The sequence below is a fragment of the Lampris incognitus genome, chromosome 13 (assembly GCF_029633865.1).
Source record: "Lampris incognitus isolate fLamInc1 chromosome 13, fLamInc1.hap2, whole genome shotgun sequence".
NCBI lineage: Eukaryota > Metazoa > Chordata > Actinopteri > Lampriformes > Lampridae > Lampris > Lampris incognitus.
The window spans coordinates 19,630,650-19,653,311 of record NC_079223.1 but is presented as its reverse complement, the minus strand read 5'-3'; the positions used below and the strand labels follow the sequence as shown (position 1 = coordinate 19,653,311).

The window sequence follows — 22,662 nt, the reverse complement described above, 5'->3', positions numbered from 1 at the left end:
CTTTTTTTTTCCTACCACTATATACATGTTCCATACTGACTGGCGGTAGAGGCTCCCCCCAGCCAGCCAACCAATCTCCACCCTGCAACCCAGTAACTCTGGCACCTGGAGAAGCATTTTCAGAGTGACAATGAAGACATCAATAGAAGACCAGAGAGATTTAACAGTAAACAGTACAGGCACAAACTTTAAGTAGAAGGTGCTCTTAACAAAGCATCTGCAACAATATTTTCAGAACCTTTGATGTGGATATCCAAACAATAATTGTAACAATAGGATTGCAAAAACAAAATCCATTGCATCAACCCGCGGTTTGGGCAATGCAAGGAATGCAGAAGAGTAATTGGGTTGTGGTCTGTGTAGACCACCATAGGAACACTACCAGAGTCAACATGGACTTCAAAATGTTGTGATGCCCAAATGAGTGCAAGTGTCTCCTTTTCTATAACAGAATAATTTAACTGAAAAGAGTTTAAAAAAATCAAGTAACTCACGGTCGTTCAACACCGCTGTCATCACACTGAAAATAAAACAGCACCTGCACCACTTGTGTCCACATGGAGTTTGAAGGGTTGGTCCTTGCATGGCGCTGCAAGAACAGGAGGTGAAAAAAGATCAGATTTAACATTTTCGAATGCTTGCTGACAAGAAGCTGATCAAATGTACTCGGCTTTTCATTGAGTTAATCTGTCAAAGGCACTACCACAGTTGATAAAATGTCTACGAAAGCTGCGGTAGTAATCCACAAGACCCAAAAACTGCTAGAGTTCCTTCTTCATTGCAGGCAGTGGATACTGCTCAGTTGCAGTCACTTTTGCCTGTACCTGTGGCCTTAGATGAGTTTAATAGTGGATTTGTGGAAGGGAGGACTTTTATTGTGATTGGGGAAGGAGGGAGGGTGATGTTGGATGTTGGTTAGTGTGGTGTGTGTGGCATATGTGTATTTTTTGTTTGATTTCTTTGACTTGGTGGTGGTGGGGGTGGGGGGGGGTCTGTAGGCTGGAAGGCATGCCAGAACCTACAGGTTACCTCACTATTTTCTGTCTTGTCTATCTGTGTTTTAATTTTTAATTCTTATCCTCTTTAATTCTACAGAGTTCGATGGGTTTGTGAAATATTTTAATTCCCTGTTTGTTTAATATATATGTTGTATTTTCAAAGTTATTTCTATAAAATAAAGGGGGGAAAAGCAACCTCACTTTGCCAAATTGATTGTCAGGCGTGCACGACTCAGATGATCAAACAGCTTTTTGATACGCACCAAAGTCTCTTAGACATTTTCGTTGGCGTCTTCGTGTAAATGACCCTTCCTCATCCTTGGACGTTAGTATTCTTCCGGTTTCGCGCCAGTCGCATGATAGAAACGTCATCAACACGCCCGCTCGCTCACTCCGGACAATGGGGAGAGTGGGCAATGTGGCGGAATGAATAGATGCTCTACGGTCAGCGGACGCAAACGTTCATGGAATTTGATTTTATTCCGAGATTTACCCCAAAAACTTTTCTAAAATACATATAGTAAGGACTATTGACCAACTTTCTGTTTTGATTTGAAATACTATGGCGTCGACGTCACCGAAGAAACAAGCTGAAGAAACAAAACGACCGACGACTACTACGCCTACAACGCCTAACAAAAACGAATCTTTCTAAACAATGAAGACAGGCGAGATGGAGACCGAATACCACCCCGCTAAATGCCATTCAGTCCCTGGTTGATCGATTTGACAAACAAGATCAAAAACTGGAAGAAATAACCGCCAAGATAAAAGAAAACTTAACAGCATTGCATTCAGCAGGGCGGATATTGGTGAGTGCAAGAGATCCATGGAAGAGATGACCAAACGCTTTCGGTGCGGTCAAAGCAGAATGAGGTATTGAGAGAGCGAGACCCCAAGAGCTTGAGAGGTATAAAAGATGTTGGAATCTGCGAATCAACGGATTCAAAGAGAGGAACGGAGAAAACATAATAAAGGATATCATCCACTTTCTCTGTCGTATAGTACCGTAGCAGCTACAAAAAATGGGTGACGTTGTCGACACTGTTCACAGGCTTGGCCGGAGAACAAAGCACGTCAAGTAATCGTGCAGTTCACCAAACGCATTCACCGTAGTCTCGCGATACCAGACAATCGGAGCTCTCCGCCTACCAATCGTCTGGGGATTTTTAAATGTAAGATAGTTTTTTTTTATTGTCATACAATCAACAAGGCACATTATATTCAAGAGAATATATTTTACAACAAACAAAAGAAACTGAGCGAGCATAATCATAAAAAAAGTTTTAAAAAAAATAGAACACAAGTGGTCAATCAGGAATTAAGGTACATAGATACTGATAAAGACAGGGCTTTTTGAGTTTTACAACATTTTACATATTTTTATATAGTATTATCTCGTTTTGATATGCAGCAAATATCGGAATAATTTTGAAAAAGGGACATTTGTGTATGAAAAATTTAGCCAAAATAAATTATTATTCCCAAATTCTGTTTTCTTGTCCTCCAATTGTAAACCAAATTTTATATTTTCATATGTTAAAATCTGAGTAATTTGATCATTGTAGGTTATCCAAATTTGAAAAGCATCCCGAAAAGGTCCTAATTAAGCTACACGAGAAAAAAGATGTTCTATTGTTTCAATGTCTGCGTTACAGAAAGTGCAAATATTTAAATCTAAATTAAACCTTTGGTGTAAGAAGTCGTTGCACGGGTAGATCTTGTTCAACATTTGAAAGTGAACTTTAGCCTTGGGTGGGATTGGAAAGGAAAGGTAACTGGTTCTTATCTTAATTATACAATTTCTGGTGTATTCTTTGAACAAAAATGTCCTCTTCAAGGGTGAAGAGAAACAAATCGAGGTGAGATTAGTCCTTAATTTATTATTGCATTTTTTATCTAAAAAACTACATCCATTTTGACTAAAGTAGGCATTTGTGGAATAACCACAGAATGAGTCAGCGTGCCTTTGATTAAAATAATCATTGGTTGTGGAATTGCCTTGATTACTGCATTGTATTGTTTATTAGTACAAACGATTGTATTTTCCAATGAAAGCATCATATGTTAAAAAATTTCCACGACTATCCAATAGATGCATAATGGACCAGATACCTTCCCCCATCCAGTCTTTGTAATAGAAAGAATTTTCTCTTGATTAATATGCATCTATTATTCCATATTGGGACTGTGTGTGGGGTAAAGTTATGCTTTTATATCAATTTCCAATAACAGAGGACTTGTTGATGAAAAGCAGATAGCGTAACAGGTAGTTTAGGAATATCATAATCACATGTGTATATCACCAAAATTCCTGAAGATTTTGGATGGAAAATCAACCCAAAAACTTTAATATTTTTTAACAAAACTTTGTAACCATTTTAATTTGATGGTACCATTCATTGGATCAAAGTCAATTGCATTTAGACCCCCTTCCTCAACAGATTTCACAGTATCACCTCCCCTTAAATAATGATGCTTATTTTTCCAAATAAAGTTGAAGTTATCTTGATTAATTTTCTTGATTAATTTATCAGGTATATCTAATGAATAGGCTGGATAGATGAGTCTAGATAAACTCTCCATCTTGGTAAGTAAAATGCATCCAAAAATGGATAAGTCTAACTATTAAGAATAGTTCCACAGTACTGTATACTATTTACCACATTAGATTTTTCCCTAATAGTTTTATCCTTTGTAATTATGATTCCCAAATATTTAACTTCACTCGTTACTGGAATATTGTGCACATTAATCAGAGGATGATCATGAATAGCCAATAACTCACACTTCTTCATATTTAAATGTAAACCAGAAGCTTTTGAAAACACACCTCATTCAATGCTGCAGGAATCTGTGCTGTGTTCGTCTGCTAGCTGACTAATAACCAAAGAACTTCCCATAGCATTTAATGGTTGGACGTCTAAACAGTTTTTTATAAGGATAGCTAATAATTCGGCCACAATAATAAATAATAAAGGTGAGAATGGACAACCTTGACGAATACCTCGTTTAACTTCAAAACGCCTTGATGTTCCAAATGGCAGAGAAACCGAACTATTAATAACGTCATATAACATTTCAATTATCTTTATAAACTTTTCCCCAAAAACCAAAATATTCCAGTGTTTGTATAATGAATGGATGTTCAACCACGTCAAAGGCCTTGTAAAAGTCCAAAAATAAGATAACTCCATCATCTTCAATTAAATGGCTATAATCTAATAAGTCTAATTTTATATTAATATGTATAGATCTGTCTAAAAGAAAACCAGACTGGGTGTCACTTATAATCTGTGTCATACCGTCCCTTGATCTGTCAGCAATCACATGTGTAAACAATTTGTAGTCGGTGTTCAGCAGCGTAATAGGGCGTAGATTGTCAATATATCTTTTATCTTTACCATGTTTGGGTATAAGTGTTATTAATCCCTGTTTCATTGTAGGAGTTATTGTCCTATTCCTAGTCATGTCATTTAGAGCATCAAATAAAATCCCTTTTTTATCCTCCCAAAAGAATTTATAGAAATGGAGGTCAGACCATCTTGTCCTGGAACTTTTTCTACTGCTAGCCTCTTAACTGCATTGTCTAATTCTACTATTTGGATCTCAGAGTCACAAATCTGTCTAAAAGTTAAATCTATTTTGGGGATATGTGTTTTTACATTTTCTAGAAATGCGATTGAATCGTTAACAGAGTGTCCTGATGAATGCAGTTTAGAATAAAATCTATACACTTCTTCAGATATAATTTTATGATCTGTGCATTTAACATCATTGATCACTAACATGTTAATTGCCTTTCTCTCCTGTCACCTTTTTTCTAGTCCACTGAAATAAGCCGTGTTTTCCCCCCTTCTTCAATCCACTTAGCACGAGATCTTATATAGGCACCTTGTGCTTTTTTAATACATAAATTGTCAAGCTTGGCCTGTAAGCTAATTGTGGTGTATTGATAAATGTTCTATCATTCACTGTGGATACGGAACTACTTATTGTTGACATGTTGTTGACCGGATGTAACCCCGCTCTGAAAGGATATAAATATTCGGTGCAAAAGCGCCAAAACCCAGAACTGCGCTCTCCAATGCCTTGACAGTCAGGTGGACATGTACAGCCGAGAGATATTAATAAAAGCTCCTTTACATAAAGTCATCTCCGGGTACTTTGTCCATAATAACACAACACTGGCGACGAGGGGGATTCGGTTTTTTTTTTCCACGAAAACTTTTTCTTCTGAGACGGAGAACAAGGTGTGAGAGAAGAGAGAGCTAACCGGAGCAACTAGCAACGTCAGTCACGAAATGGCTGTGTTTAGCAGTGAGTCGGGTTTGTGCTTCAACGAGGCTAACGAAAGCTTCAGCACGTACGAGGATCGTTTTGCAGTTTATCGAAGCCAACGGGATTGAGGAGGGGAAGCAACGGGCTGTGTTCCTATCCGTGGTGGGTGCAAAGATTTTCACTTTACTGACTGACTTGGTAGCGCCAAAGAAGCCTTCGGAAACGCCATTAGCTGATATTTTTAGAGCATTGAGGGACTTTTATGTGCCAAAGAAGAATGTCCTGAGCGAACGTTATAGCTTCCGTGCCCGCAAGCAACAAAGTGGTGAGTCTCTAGCCGAGTATGTTGCCGCGCTAAAAGGGTTAGCAGCCTCTTGCGCATTTGGCGCGACGCTAGAAGAACAACTGAGAGATCAGCTAGTATATGGTATCAGTAGTAAAGAGCTGAGAACTAAGCTGTTGAGTGCTGCTTATGGACGAGCTAAACTGGGCTAAAGTGATGGACACGGTGAACAATTTTGAGTGCACATCCACGAGTCTTAGAGCGTTCCAGCAAGCTCCGCTGAGAACAGACATTGTGAGAGCCAGCAGCTACAAAGGGAGCGCCAGTGCCCGCGGAAACGCGGCACACGACATGAAAAAGGGCGCCAGGGACACGGCGTGCTACCGGTGCCTCGGAGAGGGACATCAAGCAGCGACATGCAGGTACAAAGAGTTCCAGTGCAGAGCCCGCAACCGGAAGGGCCATCTGGAGAGGGCGTGCAGGTCCACTGCATCATCGGAGTCGGATACGGCCAACCACGGCGGCAGCTCCAGACGGGCACCTAGGAGGAGCAGGAGGGCCACTCCTGCAGAGAGGCAGACTCGCTAGATCACCAGGGAGGAGTCTCCCCACGAGCAGCAAAGTGCATCGGAGGAAGAGATTGATTATGAGGACTACAGGGCCTCCAACAAAACCCACAAGCTGACCATCATCGAGGTAACAGGGACTGAAAAAGACTTGGGGTTGTTTTCCGTTACCGGTAGGCCTACAAATGATAATGAATATGTCAGACCATTTATGGTCATGGTGAGATGTAATGGTGTAAAGATCAAAATGGAGGTAGATACAGGTGCAGCCATGAGTATCATAAATGAGAAACTGTACAGACAGAGGTTTAGCAAGTGTCAACTAATGCCATGTGATGTAAGTTTAAAAACTTATTCTTCAGAGCCGATTCCATTGTTGGGTAAATTCCAAGTGAAAGTACAGTGTGGGGAGCAAACAACAGCTATCTTTGTTAGTGTGTAAGGGACATGGGCCAACACTGATGGGTAGAAACTGGATCCAGTTCTTAAAGTTAGACTGGTCTAGAGTGAACCATGTACCGGTGGTAGTAGATCCACTGACTGAGATGTATCAGAAATACTTCCAGGTGTTTGAGAGAGACGGGGGTCATTTCAGGAGTAAAAGCAAGGTAACAGGAGGTTAGCGACGCCACGCCCAAGTTTTGCAAAGCAAGATCAGTGCCTTATGCACTGACTACAGCAGTAGAACAGCAGCTAGACAGACTGCAAGAAAAAGGAGTATGGACCCCGGTAGAATATAGTGAATGGGCTACTCCCATAGTATGTATCCCCAAAACAAATGGAGAAGTCAGAATATGCGGGGATTATAAAGTGACAATAAACCCATGGCTAGAGGTAGACAAATATCCTCTGCCAAAGACACAAGACCTGTTTGCTAAACTAGCAGGTGGCCGGTATTTCACCAAGTTAGACCTCACACAAGCATACCAGCAAGTAGAGCTGGATGATGAATCCAAGCAGTACCTAACTATAAACACGCCTAAGGGGCTGTATCGTCTAAACAGGTTGCCATATGGAGTAGCAAGCTCCCCAGCAATATTCCAACGCATCATGGATCAGGTATTACAGGGGCTGCCAAGGGTAGTGTGCTATTTAGATGATATACTCATCACAGGGACAACAAAAGCCGAACACTGGGAAAATGTAGAACGAGTGCTGGAGCGGTTACAAGACAGAGGTGTAAGGGTGAACAAAGACAAGTGTGCCTTCTGCCAGCCAAGTGTTACATATTTAGGGCACAAAATAGACAAGGAAGGGTTACACCCCATAGAAGAGAAGGTAACATCCATAGCAAATGCTCCCACCTCAAAGAATGTCACAGAACTGAGAGCATTCTTAGCCCTACTGACATATTATGGGAAGTTTATGGACAACTTATCCACTATCATAAAGCCTATGACTGAGTTGTTACAGAAAGACAAGCCATGGGTATGGTCTACTAAGTGCCAGGAAGCCTTTGAGAAGGCCAAGAGCCAGTTAACATCAGACACAGTGCTGACTCACTTTGACCCCCAGCTACCACTATTACTAGCATGTGATGCAAGTGCCTATGGGTTAGGAGCAGTGATAGCACATAGAATGGCAGATGGTAGTGAACGTCCAATCGCATATGCCTCACGCACGCTTAGCAAGACTGAGATCAACTACTCTCAAATTGAGAAAGAAGCACTAGGCATAATTTTTGGGATACAAAAATTTAGGGACTACTTATATGGAAGGAAATTCATATTAGTGACGGATCGTAAGCTTTTAGTAAAGATTCTAGGGCCAACAGCAGGGGTGCCAGCATTAGCCGCTGCCCGTCTGCAGAGATGAGCATTACTCCTCTCTGCCTATCAGTATGACATAGTCTACAAACCCTCCTTACAGCATGCAAATGCAGATGGTCTGTCCAGGCTCCCAGTACAGGGAGAAGCACCAACGAGTAACCCAGAGTACAGAGTGTCTTGGTTAGAAGCAATGCCAGTCTCAGTCAAAGATATTAAAATCCAAACAGATAAAGACAGGGTGCTCACAAAAGTTAGGCATTTTATACAGACAGGATGGCCTAAACATGTAGCAGATGAAGAATTAAAGCCATACTGGAACAGACATGATGAGCTCACAGTGGAAGCCGACTGTGTGTTATGGGGTTTACGGGTAATCATACCCATGACACTGAGACCTACACTCTTGAAAGAGTTGCATGCAGAGCATTTGGGCATTGTGAAGACAAATGCAGTAGCCAGAAGCCATTTTTGGTGGCCACGCTTAGATCAGGAAATAGAAAATATGGTAAACAATTGTATTTTATGCCAAGCAAACAGACACCTGCCCACCAAAGCGCCCGTACACCCATGGAAATGGCCAGAGCAGCCATGGGAACGAATCCACATCGATTTTGCAGAAAAAGGGAAACAGCAGTTTCTTTTGGTCAGTGATGCATACTCGCGCTGGCCAGAGGTCAAGCTTATGACCAGGACTACAGCTACAGCCCTAGTAGATGCAATGAGGGGCCTCTTTGCAGCGTGGGGGCTCCCCCAAGTGGTCGTTTCAGATAATGGCCCACAGCTAGTGTCAAGGGAGTTTGAAACCTTCTTAGAACAAAATGGTGTCAAACACATCAAGTCCGCTCCTTACAATCCAGCTTCCAATGGACAGGCAGAAAGGTTGGTCCAGAATTTTAAACAGTCTTTAGAGAAGTAGAAGGAATATGGGTATCCAGTGCAACGGTGCATTGATAGTTTTTTGTTTAGTTATAGGAACACTCCATCAACAACCACAGGGAAAACCCCAGCTGAGCTCTTTCTGAAAAGACAGGTTCGAACCAGGTTGTCGCTGATAAATCCAAAATTCTCAGCACAGATGCAAGAGAAACACACAAAGGTTACAGGCAGTCCTAGAACCCTCCAGCCCAATCAGAAGGTGAAGGTTAGGGATTTTCGGGGAGGGGATGGGAAGAAATGGAAACCAGGGGTGATAGAGCGAGCTCTAGGGCCAGTGACTTACTTAGTCAAGGTAGAGGGGCAAACCCTCAAGAAACACACTGACCAGTTGATCACAGATAAGACCACAGACAACACAGGAGACCCAGAATTTGACATTGCAGAACATGTGTTTGTCAGGGCTCCAGAAACAGAGGTGGTAACCAGTGGTGAACTGGAAAGAGATGAAGCATCTGCCGCTACGGAAGTACCACGCACCAGAACGCAGCGAAACAGACGAGCACCTGATAGGTTAACTTTATAATCTGCTTAGGAGAAACATTGATTGTAAACAACTGTTCACTGAGTGTTGACTGTAATAGGAAAAAGAATGTCACTGCTGTGGGTGGAAAACAGGTTTTATTTTTGTTGTTGTTCAGATGAAAGTATGAGAGGTTTAAAGTTTCTGGGGAGGAATGTGGTGTATTGATAAATGTTCTATCATTCACTGTGGATATGGAACTACTTATTGTTTACATGTTGTTGACCGGATGTAACCCCGCCCAGAAAGGATATAAATATTAGGTGCAAAAGCGCCAAAACCCAGAACTGCGCTCTCCAATGCCTTGACAGTCAGGTGGACATGTACAGCCGAGAGATATGAATAAAAGCTCCTTTACATAAAGTCATCTCCGGGTACTTTGTCCATAAGAACACAACACTAATAAAATTGCTTTTATCAACATCATATACTAATGTCTTATTACAGCAATAACTTGTGTCTTATACCAATTTGACCTCATACTCTCTGTTGTCTACATTTAGATTTACTAAAACTTATTGAAAACTCCCTCACTTTAAATTTTAAAAAATCCCATCTACTTCTGCAGCTAGTTATACTCCTATCTTTCTTTATTTTCTGTAATAAATCTTTGATAGATTTAACATACGCCTCATCTTTTAGGAGTCTGCGTTAAACTTCCAATAATCTTTTTTATATTTAGTCCTACTCTCTGGATTCAATACAAGATGAATTAAACAATGATCTGTTAAGGGAGCGCTAGAAATTTACACATACTTTACAATTTCAGATGTTGCTAACCATAAATCTATTCTGGATTTACAATTTAAATGCAAGATCGTTGCTAGAACGGCGGCGAGAACGGCCGCTAACAAGCCTACGTCTACTGCTACGCCCCTTACATTTTGTCAAGGACACGCTTTACTGGAAACTGCTCTCTCCTCATCCTCCTGCGTAGTGAAACAAACTGGAGATATAGCGGATCACTTTGTAAGGTTTTTAAAACATCGAAAATGGATGTCCCGAGTAACGTTAGATCGTTTGGTTCAGTTTTATCGAACGTGTGCTCAGTTGACAAGTTTGGTGGACTGAGCACACGTAGGTGGAACTACTGACCCTAAAAGTGTGAGAACCTCGCCAAACCCACCCCTTTACACAAAGCCGCATTTACAGCGGCTTTGTTTAAAACTTTTAACCCAGTACAAGAAAGACGCGTTTGCTTGTTTACCAAGTGGTTACGGGAAAAGCTTGGTCTATCAAGCTTGACCAACTGTCTGCGACTTGTTGTCTGCACAGGGACTTAAATCTATGTTGCTAGTCATATGCCCTTAGATGTCGATAATGGAGGAGCAAGTGCAATTTCTGAAAGCAAAGGGCATCCCTGCCGCATACGCGGGACAAAGCGAGGACATCGATGACCAGATCGCCGCCGGTGATTTCGCCCAAGGTTGTGTTTGGCACACTAGAAACTTTTGTTGGCCAAGCAAAGTGGAGACGGCTTCTACAAACACCGTTATTTCGGGAGCGGCTGGTTGGAGTGGCTGTTGACGAAGTACACACTGTAGTGCAATGGTGAGTTTGAAACCATAATTAATGTTAGCTCGCTGACTGTGTTTGTCTAGTTTTTTTCGGTAACTGCGCCTGAGCCATCCTATAACGCAAGTGTTGCTGGTACGACGGTGTTTACAAGCACACGACTTCTGCATGTCACCGCCCCAATGTGACGGCCCCGCCCTAAAGACTTTGGCTTAGTTCTGCAATTAACGGTTTTTAAACTCTTAATTGTTTCCACCCAGTTTTAGCAACCAAAGCTGGGAGAATGTCCTCAGTCTCTAGTTGAGCGAAGCGTTTAGAGACTTTTTATTAAACAAGTTGTATAGAAGATACAATATTCAGTATTCAAATATATCTTTCAAACAACAACAATAAAAAAAACAATTTAAATGGAGCCAGGGGGAATCCTCAAGTAAAGACATTAACGTTTGTCATTTTTCCTTTCACATGTCGAATCTCAGCACAGGCAAAGTCAGCAGTTGTTTTCAGACCTTCGGTCTTCACTGTGTTGTCGGAGATTAGTCTCTCCACATTCTTTTTCAGAGCATCAATTCTGGTGTTAAACTTCACTGAGATTTTCTACACAAGGTCTGTACTACTATCTACATCTGGACCTCGCGGGGTCTTGCTTTTCTTAGGAGTAGGGGGGTTTGGATAGTGTCATAGGCAAGGGAGGAAAATCTTCATCCGCGATAGCTAATGTTGCAGGTCGAACGTCCCTGTCTCCTTCACTGATTTGGCCATGCTGTTTCCGTCGGCTGACAAACTCAGCTAACTTTGCATTTACCTCGAATAAGTTTACCAGTTTAAAACGACTAGAGTAACGATGAAGGTCACTAGCTCATCAACATAAACCACACCACACAGCTCTTATAGCGTTGTAATACAATAGTCTATTAGAAGGTTGTGTTCCGCTTGTTTTAGAAAATATTAGTGATCGGCTCTCGAAAACGCTTGCACTCACGTCGCCAGCTTGGCCCCGTTCCGCGAAGCGTTTAGAGACTGACTTGTGAGTCAACAAATCACCGTGCTGACGTCTGGGGAGCATCATTCAAACACAAGGTGTGTGAGGAGATGCAGATCTGCTTCGTGGAAGATTTGACCAAAGGGGACAAACTCGCCCAAGACACACTGTGGCCCATCATAGAAAAAGCAAGGAAAGCAGGGAAAAGGGCCGGCTTCAGGGGCCCAATCGCCTTCATAGATGGCAAAAGAGTTTATGCAACTACAGGAGAAGGCTGAAAGAAGAAAATGACTCTCTACAATGGGTAAATGCTCGAAACGGAAAGACTGTTGAATCTGTTTGCTGTTTTGCTAACCGTTAAAACCAACTAGTTTACAGTACAGTGCATAGCACTCTTAAGTAAGTTATATTTCTACATAAGCTAAAACATTCAATTCTATTTTTAGGTTTTAAGTGGTTCTACATTTGTGTTTTCTTTAAAAAGTCAACTTTTATTAATTTTATTAAATGCAAATGGTCTTCAGGAGAGGGTCAAGAGAAAAGCAGTTTTTCTATATTGCAGGGGTCAGAAAGCTAATATTAACTTTCTTCAAGAAAAACATTCAACTACTATTGATGAAAAGTTTTGGATTAACCAGTGGAGTGAAAATATTTTATTACAGTCACGGTACGTCAAGATCAGCTGGGGTAGCTATGTTAATGAATAATGGCCCAGGTTCAGTTATTGCAGTCAAATCTGATGAGGTTGGTCACTGGATAGTCATGGTCATAAATATTGACAACTCTTGTAATCATAACTAACGTATATGGTTATAATAAATGTACTCAGAATAAGGCATTACTTTTAAATATATCAGAAATTATATTCGATCTTAAATGACTTTACTCAACAGAGAACATTGTAACAGGTAATTTTAATATTACACCAGATAATTTGTTGGATCGATTCCCAAGTAAACATTATGACCATCACTATAATGACATTATCCTGGCTTTTTGTAGTGAACTTAAGTTAGAAGATGTTTGGGGGAAAAAATGGGTACATACAACAGTTTTCTTGGTTTAAGCCAAATGGTCATTCAAAATCTGGAATCGATTTCTGTCGCTAGTTAGCAACAGCGTTTTCACCCATGTATCAAAAGTGTCCCATCGATAAGGTCCCTTTGACTGACCATGCCTTTATATCCTTAGAGCTAAAAACACCATATGTTTTCAGGAGAAATAAGGGATATTGGAAATTCAGCACAACTCTTTTACTACACGATGATTATTGTCATACAATTAAATCTATGTTAGATCAAATAAAAAAGGACAATAATCTCCCTTTGTTTTCTTCCAAATGGGAATTTTTCAAATATAAAGTAAGACAATACTCAATTACATTCAACAAAAAAATGGCTAATGAAAAAAAGAAAGACAAAAACAAACTAATTAAAGAGTTAAATATATATTGTAACAAAACAAAAACCCATCAAATGAAGAAAAGCAGAAAATAATAGAGTTACATAATAAATTAGACTGCGTCTTCCAGGCTAAAGCAAAAGGAGCCTTTATTAGATCAAAAGCCAAATGGATAGAAGAAGGGGGGGGAAACTCCTCTTACTTCTGTAAATTAGAAAAAAGAAGACAAGAAAAGAATGAAATTACAGCACTGCTAATCAACAACACAGAATGCTCGGAACCCAGTATGATAACCAAGGAAATCTTTTTCCTTTTATAAGAGCTTGTATACATCCTGTTTTTCGTCAATTGAGTGTTCAGAATTCTTTAATATAGTAGAAAGTAGTATTCCAAAGCTTGATAATGACTCAAAAGAACTACGTAAGTCTAACATATTGATAGAAGAATTGGACAAGGCTATAATAAAAATTGAAGTCTCCAGACTCAGATGGGCTAACTGCCAATTTTTACAAACATTTTTGGAATGATTTAAGAGAACTTTTATTACAGGTGTTCCTAGAAGCTGTTGAAAACTAATCTCCCACCAACCATGAAACAAGGAGTTATTTTCCTTATTCCAAAACCAGGAAAAGATGCAAGACTAGTTGACAGCCTTAGGCCTATTACCCTCCTGAATAACGACTATAAACTCTTGGGTCATATTTTTGCTAGGAGATTAAAAACAACTCTACCCCAAGTTGTTGGCACAACTCAATCTGGATTTATGAATGAGAGGTCAATACATGATACCATACATATGTCTTATGCTAGATATTTTAGATTATGAAGCTAATGGTTACATTGTATTTCTTGACTTCAAGAAAGCATTTGATGTGATAGAACATCCATTCATAACCCAAACACTACAGCATTATGGGTATGGGCCAAAATTTATAGATCTAATTCACACTTTCTATAATAATAGAACTAGTTCAGTTGCCTTGCCTTTCAGCACTACAAGCCATTTCGATTTAAGAAGAGGCATAATTTAAGGCTGTCCAATTAGTCCTGGTCTATTAATCTTGGCAGCAGAAATGCTAGCTATTTTGATAAAAATTGTCAGAATCTTTATGGTATCAAGATCTTTGAAAAAGAATTGATCATTAGCTAGTTTGCGGATGACACAACAGTTTTTTCTAAAAAAAAAAAAAAACTTCAAATCCCTACTTCTATACAAAGTGTTTTTTCCAAAGCCTCTGAATTGTTTCTCAACCTTAACAAATGTGAACTGTCACCAATTAAAAACTGTACCCATAAAACAATTTATAACATACCTATTAAAACAGGGGTGAAATACTTGAGAAAACATCTAACCAAAAATCTAGAAGAAAGTAACTCTTTAAACTTGACGGGGAAATTGACAAATTGTAAAAAATATTTTAAATTGGCTGCAAAGAGATCTCACTATATTTGGTTGCACTTACCTCAGTAAAGTTGAAAGTCTTTCCAGAATCTTACACCCTACATACTCCCTGCCATTGGACCAATACATTTTAAAAGCTGTGAATCAACTAAATTTTAATTTTATTTGGAATAACAAAACACACTATCTAAAAAAACCTGTCTTGGTTAAAAACTATGAAGAAGGAGGTTTAAAAGCCATTGATTTTGAATGTATGAATGAAACAAAATTGAAATGGCTTAAATCCTATTTAAAATCCCCAGGTAGATTATGGCACATTTTTCCAGACAGTTTATTCAATGCTATTGGAGGTTTAGATTTTCTTTTCCTGTGATGGACTGGCAGCCTGTCCAGGGTGTCTCCCTGCCTCCTGCCCAATGACTGCTGGGATAGGCTCCAGCATCCCCGCGACCCTGAGAGCAGAATAAGTGGCTTGGATAATGAATGAATATGATTATAACATCAAGAAGCTGCCCAATTAGGTTATCCAGCTATCATCAGCAAGTCCTCTTATATTGGCGAGTGTTGTACAAACATAATTTTACTCCTCATTCCACACCGCTATGGAACAACAGAAACATTCAATTAATGATATATATCCCTCCAATGAATTTCTTAGATTAAGATTCAGTTTTGAAAATAATGTCTGTTCATTTTGCAGTTCAGATATTGAAGCAATGGAGCATATTTTCTATGCATGTTGTCACTCCCAACTATTTTGGAAACGAATGGAAGAATGGGTGAAACAAAAGAATATCTGTTGAACTCAGATCACATGTGGACGTAATGTATGGACTGGTGATGAAAGAGAAAAGAGAAAATCTGCTGATTAACACAATTCTCATAATGGCAAAACATTATATAGACAAATCTAAATTTATGAAAACGCCACCCATTTTCCATGCTTTTTGTAATGAATTTAGACTGTACTGTAAATCTCTGAAATGTATGAATTTAAGATCCGCAAAAGAACTGCTGAAATGTGCACAATCTTACAATAGACCCTGAATGTATCAACCTTTAATTCATATTGAAGACCAAATTATGTGAATGTACCATCTTAGCGGTATTGTTTGTGTGGTATGTTTGATTTATATATTTTAATTCACTTTTATTTTTAAGAATTTTGATTTTGGATATTTTTTCTCCTCATTTGTTTGTTTTGTCTTACGCAGACACATGCCCAAATGTTTTATACCATGGTTGACTTGCCTTGTTTGTAAAAATAATGTTCAATTAAAAAGAAAAAAGTTATGTTGATCGTCATGGAGGAAACCAAAATGAGGAACATACATCTGTGGGAGGGAACATGACACTTGAACATGACACAAGGAAGACATTACCATGACATAACCCAAGGATAAACCTAGAGCTGGCTCCTTGTTTGTTGTTTTGTTTCTGTTGTGTTCAGTCTGAACACTTGTTTTTGTTTGGATCAAACTTTTATGTAATGCATCACTGTTCAGTAGACCGGAAGTCACCCTTCTTTTTCCTTACTCACATAAAAGAGCCACACCAACAAAGGTACACCTGAGACTTGGAAAAAGCCTGCACTTTGTGCATAAATCACATTTTGACCTGCACCTACCATGTAAAATAAAGCATTAAACTTGCCACAGTCTTGTCTGTGTAAGGTGTGTTTTGTGTTGTTCATACTTAATTAATCAATTTTTCAAAGCAAAAAAAAAAAACCCAACAACTCCGGACAATGGGCTCAATAAGGCAGGGTGAAGTCCGTTTAATGTCCGGTTGCGTTCTCATATACAGCTCCTCCGGGTAATGTTTAGATAGGTTTAGGGTTGTAGTGCATGCAATCAGAGTGAGCGGCCCACGCACTGTATGCCCCAAAATAAGTTAAGTAGGGCTAAAACCGGTGCACAACATCTCTAGCAGCTAACAACAGCTATGGCAGCCCTTCTTCCCAATCCTGATTCATTTCAACACTAACCATGCAACAGAATTCAGAGTTTCATGAAATCTTTGCAGTGCCCCTTGGCTCTGAGCATGGTATGCAGAAGCATGGTTATGTTCACCCTGAGTTAGGGTTGCCACCTTATATATGGAGAAATAAGTGGCTCTCCCCAAGCTCCCCACCCCCCGCCACAGTTCCTACATCTGCTCTCCTCTGGTGATGCAATGATTTTTTTTTTCGGGGGGGAATCCAATACGCCAATACACACGGTTTGCAGTGCTTTATAGCAAGACTAACAAAAGCTTGTACAATTACAAGTGTAACAAAATTACACTTTGGATTTCTAATACTGATTGGTTTGACACAAACAACACTGAAACATCCCAAACATAACATTGTGTCCACCCCAAAAAATAGAAACTATTAGTAACGGCAAGCATTCCCCAGTAGCATAAAGAAAGGAAATCGATTGAAAATAAAGTCTGTGTTTCTGTAGCAGCTGCTCAGTCAGTCACTCTATGTGTGGACCCGGTAATCTTTCTCCTCTCCCATTCAGCCCTATATCTCTACAGCCTCTTACGTTTCACGGGTGGACTTGCAGACATCATTAAAATAATAAGAAAATAACAGCGACTGAGGGTGCTATTTTTAACTGTACAAGGCTACAATTGAGTTAGGCCTAATGGAAATGATGACGGCATGACACTGACGTACAATCTCACACAGCGTGCAGGGCTTGTCCAACCTGATCCCACAGAAATACGTGAAATGACCACGACCTCGTAACACCGCATTACGTGGTGGCAGCACGTAATGTGTTAAAATTACATGCTGCCACCACGGAAACAATGCCAAGGGAATGTCAGTTAGGATCCAATTCCTTGGTTCAACAACGTTGCGCAATGGGTGGTGGTTAATATTGTTTCCTAGTATAGAAAACTATGTTATTTTTATCGTCATTTAACTGAATTTATTATATAGTACTTCAGTTACAATTTTTTGTTCTCTAAAACACTGAATTGTGTCTGATAACTTTCATTTTGATGTAATGAGTTAGTTTTGAAGGAAGGCCAGAGCTTCAATTGTGTTCCCTTTACATTATTAAAAAGGCAATTATATTTCTCTTATAATTTTCCCCCTAATAATAACTAAAAAATGACAATGATTTTGAAGACAGCCCCCCCCCCGCATTGGAATGACAAATTTGTTAAATATGATATGATGACAATGCTCGCCTGTGGTTAACGTGGCGTCTTGCTTTATTGTGAATTTGCATGTAAAATATTGCTATGGTGATCGCAATGGATGCTGCAATCAACCGAAACCACATAGCTTGCATGTTGTTTGAACCATTGTCTTTGCATTGTGTATAGTTATCTGAACTGTTATCTCATTTGTGTTATTTTATGTAACGATGATATTCGTTCAGTAAAAAAAGAGAGTTTAGAGTGCCCAGGAATGACGTATTCCTTCTTCCTCTTTGGATTTCTAAGCACACAGGGGCAGTTTACTAAAACCAGGAGGTGGCCAAACAAATATTTGGAAACTGTAATGAATGGAACTTTAATTTAAGACTGGCAGATGAGAACCCAAATGCGTGACTCAAAAACAGGCAAATTTAGGTCACAAAACAGTTTACTTTTGTCAAAAGGCAGGCAGAGGTCAGAATACTGGGGAAAACGGTTCGATACGTGACCAAAACAGACAAGGAGCAGGCAGAAGGGAAAACGGGTTCATACACAGTTCAGGTTACCTGGGAGTCAGTTTAAAACAGGCGAACAGAGCAGAGAAGGGGCAGGCAGAAGAAATAGAAATCAGAAATCAGGCTGCAGAGTCAAAACACATGCAGGTCAGGCAGAATGACCACAAGAAAAAAAAATAACCTGGATTTCTAGATGAGAAAACACACTAGACAATCTGGCAGTGGGCAAGTGAAAGGGGGCTGGAATAAATACTGTGGGTGATTGGGAAGAATTGAGCTACAGGTGAGGTGGGTGGGGAAATCAGGTGAGGGGAGTGGAATGACGGCCAGGTAGGAAAGGGAGATGGGATCTGAGGTATGAACTGGATGAACTGATGGAGTTCGTGACAGGAAACTATAATAAAATGAAATACATATAGGCCTAAAGCTCCTTAAATACGGGAAGAACTACAACTGTGGTACTGATTTGTATCAAGCTGCATGGTGTGACTCAAGTGAATTGTAGTTTTTAAAAAATATTACCGTATTTGGTGGCACGGTGGTGCAGTGGTTAGCATGGTCACCTCACAGCAAGAAGGACCTGGGTTTGAGCCCCAGGGTAGTCCAACCTTGGGGGTCGTCCCGGGTCATCATCTGTGTGGAGTTTGCATTTTCTCTCTGTCTGCGTGGGTTTCCTCCGGGTGCTCTGGTTTCCTCCCACAGTCCAAAGACATGTAGGTCAGGTGAATTAGCCATACTAAATTGTCCCTAGGTGTGTGTGTGTGTGTGTGTGTGTGTGTGTGTGTGTGTGTGTGTGTGTGTGTGGGCCCTGTGATGGACTGATGGCCTGTACAGGGTGTCTCCCCACCTGTTGCCCAGTGACTGCTGGGATAGGCTCCAGCATCCCTGCGACCCCGGTTGGGATAAGCGGCTTGGATAATGGATGGATGGATTACTGTATATCCTAGAATTGGAAGTTGTAAATACTGAATTGAGAGTACGCTGAGGGGTTTAAGGGAATGGGAAACCCATTTTAAAGATCTAATTGTTAAACATGTGAAAATTAATATTGACCATATGAGTATGGTCACGTAGCTGAAGTCAAGAGCTCTCCGTAACAGTTGGTCCCACGACTGTAGGCCCTTCTGTTGCTGACTGACAAGCATTCCAACATGCACTGACGTCAAGGTTCAGAGGTCAAATTTCAAAGCAGGAGCCATTTACTGTAGGGCTATTTGCTCTACAGGTCAAGATCTTTCCAATGATGTATTTGGTTTAGTCCTACGACAAAGTTTTAATTTTATCATTTCATGGAGACAGCCCTAGCCCAGGCTTAGTTTCAGAGAGCCCTTTGGAGGCCCAAAACATGAAATGAAAGGTCCTTAGTCTTTTTGTCTGTCTTTTATAGAAATATCAACAAACATCACTTAAGGTAATCATTTTTGACTAATTTACAACCAAACTAGTAATTGTACATATAAGATCTTTCTTTTCAGACCCAACCCAAACCCAAACAATTCAGGCTGTGCTTGAAGTACCTGTAGTAATGCCCTGGATGGTCAGCAGGATTGCAATATGTAAAGGTGACTTATTTTAAAAACAAACAAACAAAATAACTTTCATTTCATGTATTTGGCCTCCAAAGGGCTCTGTAAAACTAGGCTTGTGCCAAGGCTGAGCCCTTTGGAGGCCTGGTAATAATAATAATAATAAATCAAACTTATATAGTGCTTTTCTAGCACTCAGAGTCGCTTTACAATAAACAGCAGTGAAACAAGACAACAGATAAACATAACACAGACATACAGGGGTGGATGGGAAGGGGGGTGGGCTACGAGAGGGAGAAGCGGCAGCCACACACGACGCCAGCAGTACTCTCCCACTTAAACACATACAAAAGGTATGGATGGTTCACAGAGATAAGAGATAAGTTCCCAGAACTAGCCTATGGAAACAGACCTCAGTAGAAATGGAGAGCAACAGACCAGCAAGGTTCTGTAATCTAATGACGATGATGAAGATGATGATGATGCTGGCGATGATGAGTGAAGGATGTGTGTGTGTGTGTGTGTTTGGGTGGTTGTGTGTGTGTGTGTGTGTGAACTAAATGTAGACTCCAGATCTAATTATCTGTCACACACTGAAATGGAATAAGTCCTCAGGGGGAAAGGGAGAGGGGGGGGTGTGTGAAAGAGGGTGGGGCAGAGACAATAAAATGATGGCGGGATGGAGCAAGAAATGCAGTTGATGAGGCTGAAAGAGGGGAGGGCAGCAAGACAGGAGAGAAGATGTAAAAGGAGTGATACAATTGTTTGGATGGAAGACGAGACGCGAGAATGAGCGAGCAAAAGAAAGCAACAAGCAAGTCAAGGTCAAGGGATGGGGAAAGAGCGAGAAAGAGAGAGCGAGAGAGCAGGGACGGCAAGAGATGTAAAGGGCAAGACAGCACTTATGTAACCTGACCCCCTGGTGCACCACTGTCATTTTACACACACACACACACACACACACACACACACACACACACACACACACACACCGTCATTATCGGTTTCTTCCCATCTCACCCCCCCACCCCCACCCCTTTCTGTTGTACAAGATTGTCCTGTACTTTGACAGTATGCACGGAGTCCAACCAACGCATTTGTACACAAATATGCATGTGCGCGCCAACACACACACATAGACTTATAGATACACACATGTGCCCATTTGCTCGATGCGTCCATATCCATCTGTCCAGCTGGGTATCCAGGGGCCCTCTGGCTCGTTCCTCTTCCCTGGCACACATTCAAACCTTGGGGGGTGACAGGACAGGACCATGCGGCAGGGTTTGGGCACAGCTGGGCAAGCTGTGCCCTCCGTTTGTCTAGGAGGATATATCTGTGTTCACTTTCTACAAGGTCGCATGCAGCCTCGGTGACATATTGCAGACAGCTGCCCATTGTGCTGTGTGGCGGTGCCGTAGTGCGTTAGCCGCATTTCAACCTGTCATTCAGACTGGTTGGGGGAGAGAATAGGGCACCGTTCACTCTTTTTGCCAAAATTAAAACAAATATGAGAGTATAAAGTTACATCATGTAGGTTCCATGTTCTTAATAGTAAACCGTTATATTTTAGTGCTTTCGTAAACAATGCACAGGTTAGCTGCAGACGTACAGGTGTCATTCGTGCAACTCAATACATTATCATTCAATCAAACTTCTTACATTGGCCATTACCATTAAGTAATAAAATGTTCAGTGGCTCCATAATTCTTTAAAAATATGATTTATCTTTTTCACACTACACGTAACTAATTCACAATTGTAGCTGGTCCAAAGCCTTTCAGTGCTGCAGACAGACAAATATACCACTGCAAGAGAATATTTCCTGGGCCAGTACAGCTTTCTTACCCCATGTATATAACAAACCAGAGGTACAACCAGAAGCATGAAGAGACGACATGACTCATCAGAAACCATAATTCAACTATTGAAACTGTTGAATCGTTCATTATTGATGCATTTTGAGAAGAAAGAGCTTCGTCGCAAAACTAACTCAGACAATTCTTTTCGGAGCAGGTCAGATGAGGTGATGTTCCTGACAGGTTAGATGAGCCTTTTTTGTTCAGACTTGCAAGGAGCAACAACATTTACAAAGGGACAGTGAAAGGTAAAGGCAAGGCGAGTTTATTTTTTTATAGCATATTTCAACAACAAGGCAATTCAAAGTGCTTTACACAAAACAGAAAAGGCATCAAGACAAAATGTAAAAGCAACATAAGGCAATATAAAAAGACGTTTAAATGCAATTAAAAAGAGTTGAATAAAAAATAAGCTAAGATTGAACAAGACAGAAAAGTAGGCGATTAGAATTTACAGTGCAGTGTAAGATATTAATCAAAAGCCTCAAATTTGATTTAATAAAAGGCTGCAGCCAACAGAAAAGTCTTCAGCCTTGATATAAAAGAACTGGGGGTTGCAGCAGGGCTTCAGTTTTCTGGGAGTTTGTTCCAGATATGCGGTGCATAAAAACTGAGAGCTGCCTCTCCATGTTTAGTACCAGCTGTGGGGACAGAAAGCAGACCTGGTTCATAGCCTAGCAGAAGATCACAAATGTATTTTTGGCCCTAAACCCTTCACTGCTTCATAAACCAAGAGCAGAGTTGTAAAATCGATTCTTGTTAGGACAGGAAGCCGGTGTAATGACCTCAGAAGTGGAGTGATGTCATTGTTTTGGTCTTAGTGAGGACCAAAAATAGACATTTAGTAGTGATTCAAGGGTACAATAAAGTTTTTCTTTTTTTTCTGCAGAAATCAATGATATCAGTATGGGTATGACTCAGATTCAGTTCTGTAACAGTTGTAACAAGGTTTTCTATCTGCTTTTGCTTGT

General features: G+C 40.4%; 1 protein-coding gene across 1 annotated transcript in view; it reads left to right on the top strand.

Moving 5' to 3' along the window:
• The first annotated feature begins 10,673 nt into the window (after nucleotides 1-10,673).
• Nucleotides 10,674-22,662, top strand: part of bean1 (brain expressed, associated with NEDD4, 1) — a 31,462-nt gene continuing 19,473 nt past the window's right edge. Inside the window, exon 1 of the mRNA XM_056292308.1 lies at nucleotides 10,674-10,779. Coding sequence (XP_056148283.1) covers nucleotides 10,674-10,779 — 106 coding nt within the window. The remainder of the gene's footprint in view (nucleotides 10,780-22,662) is intronic.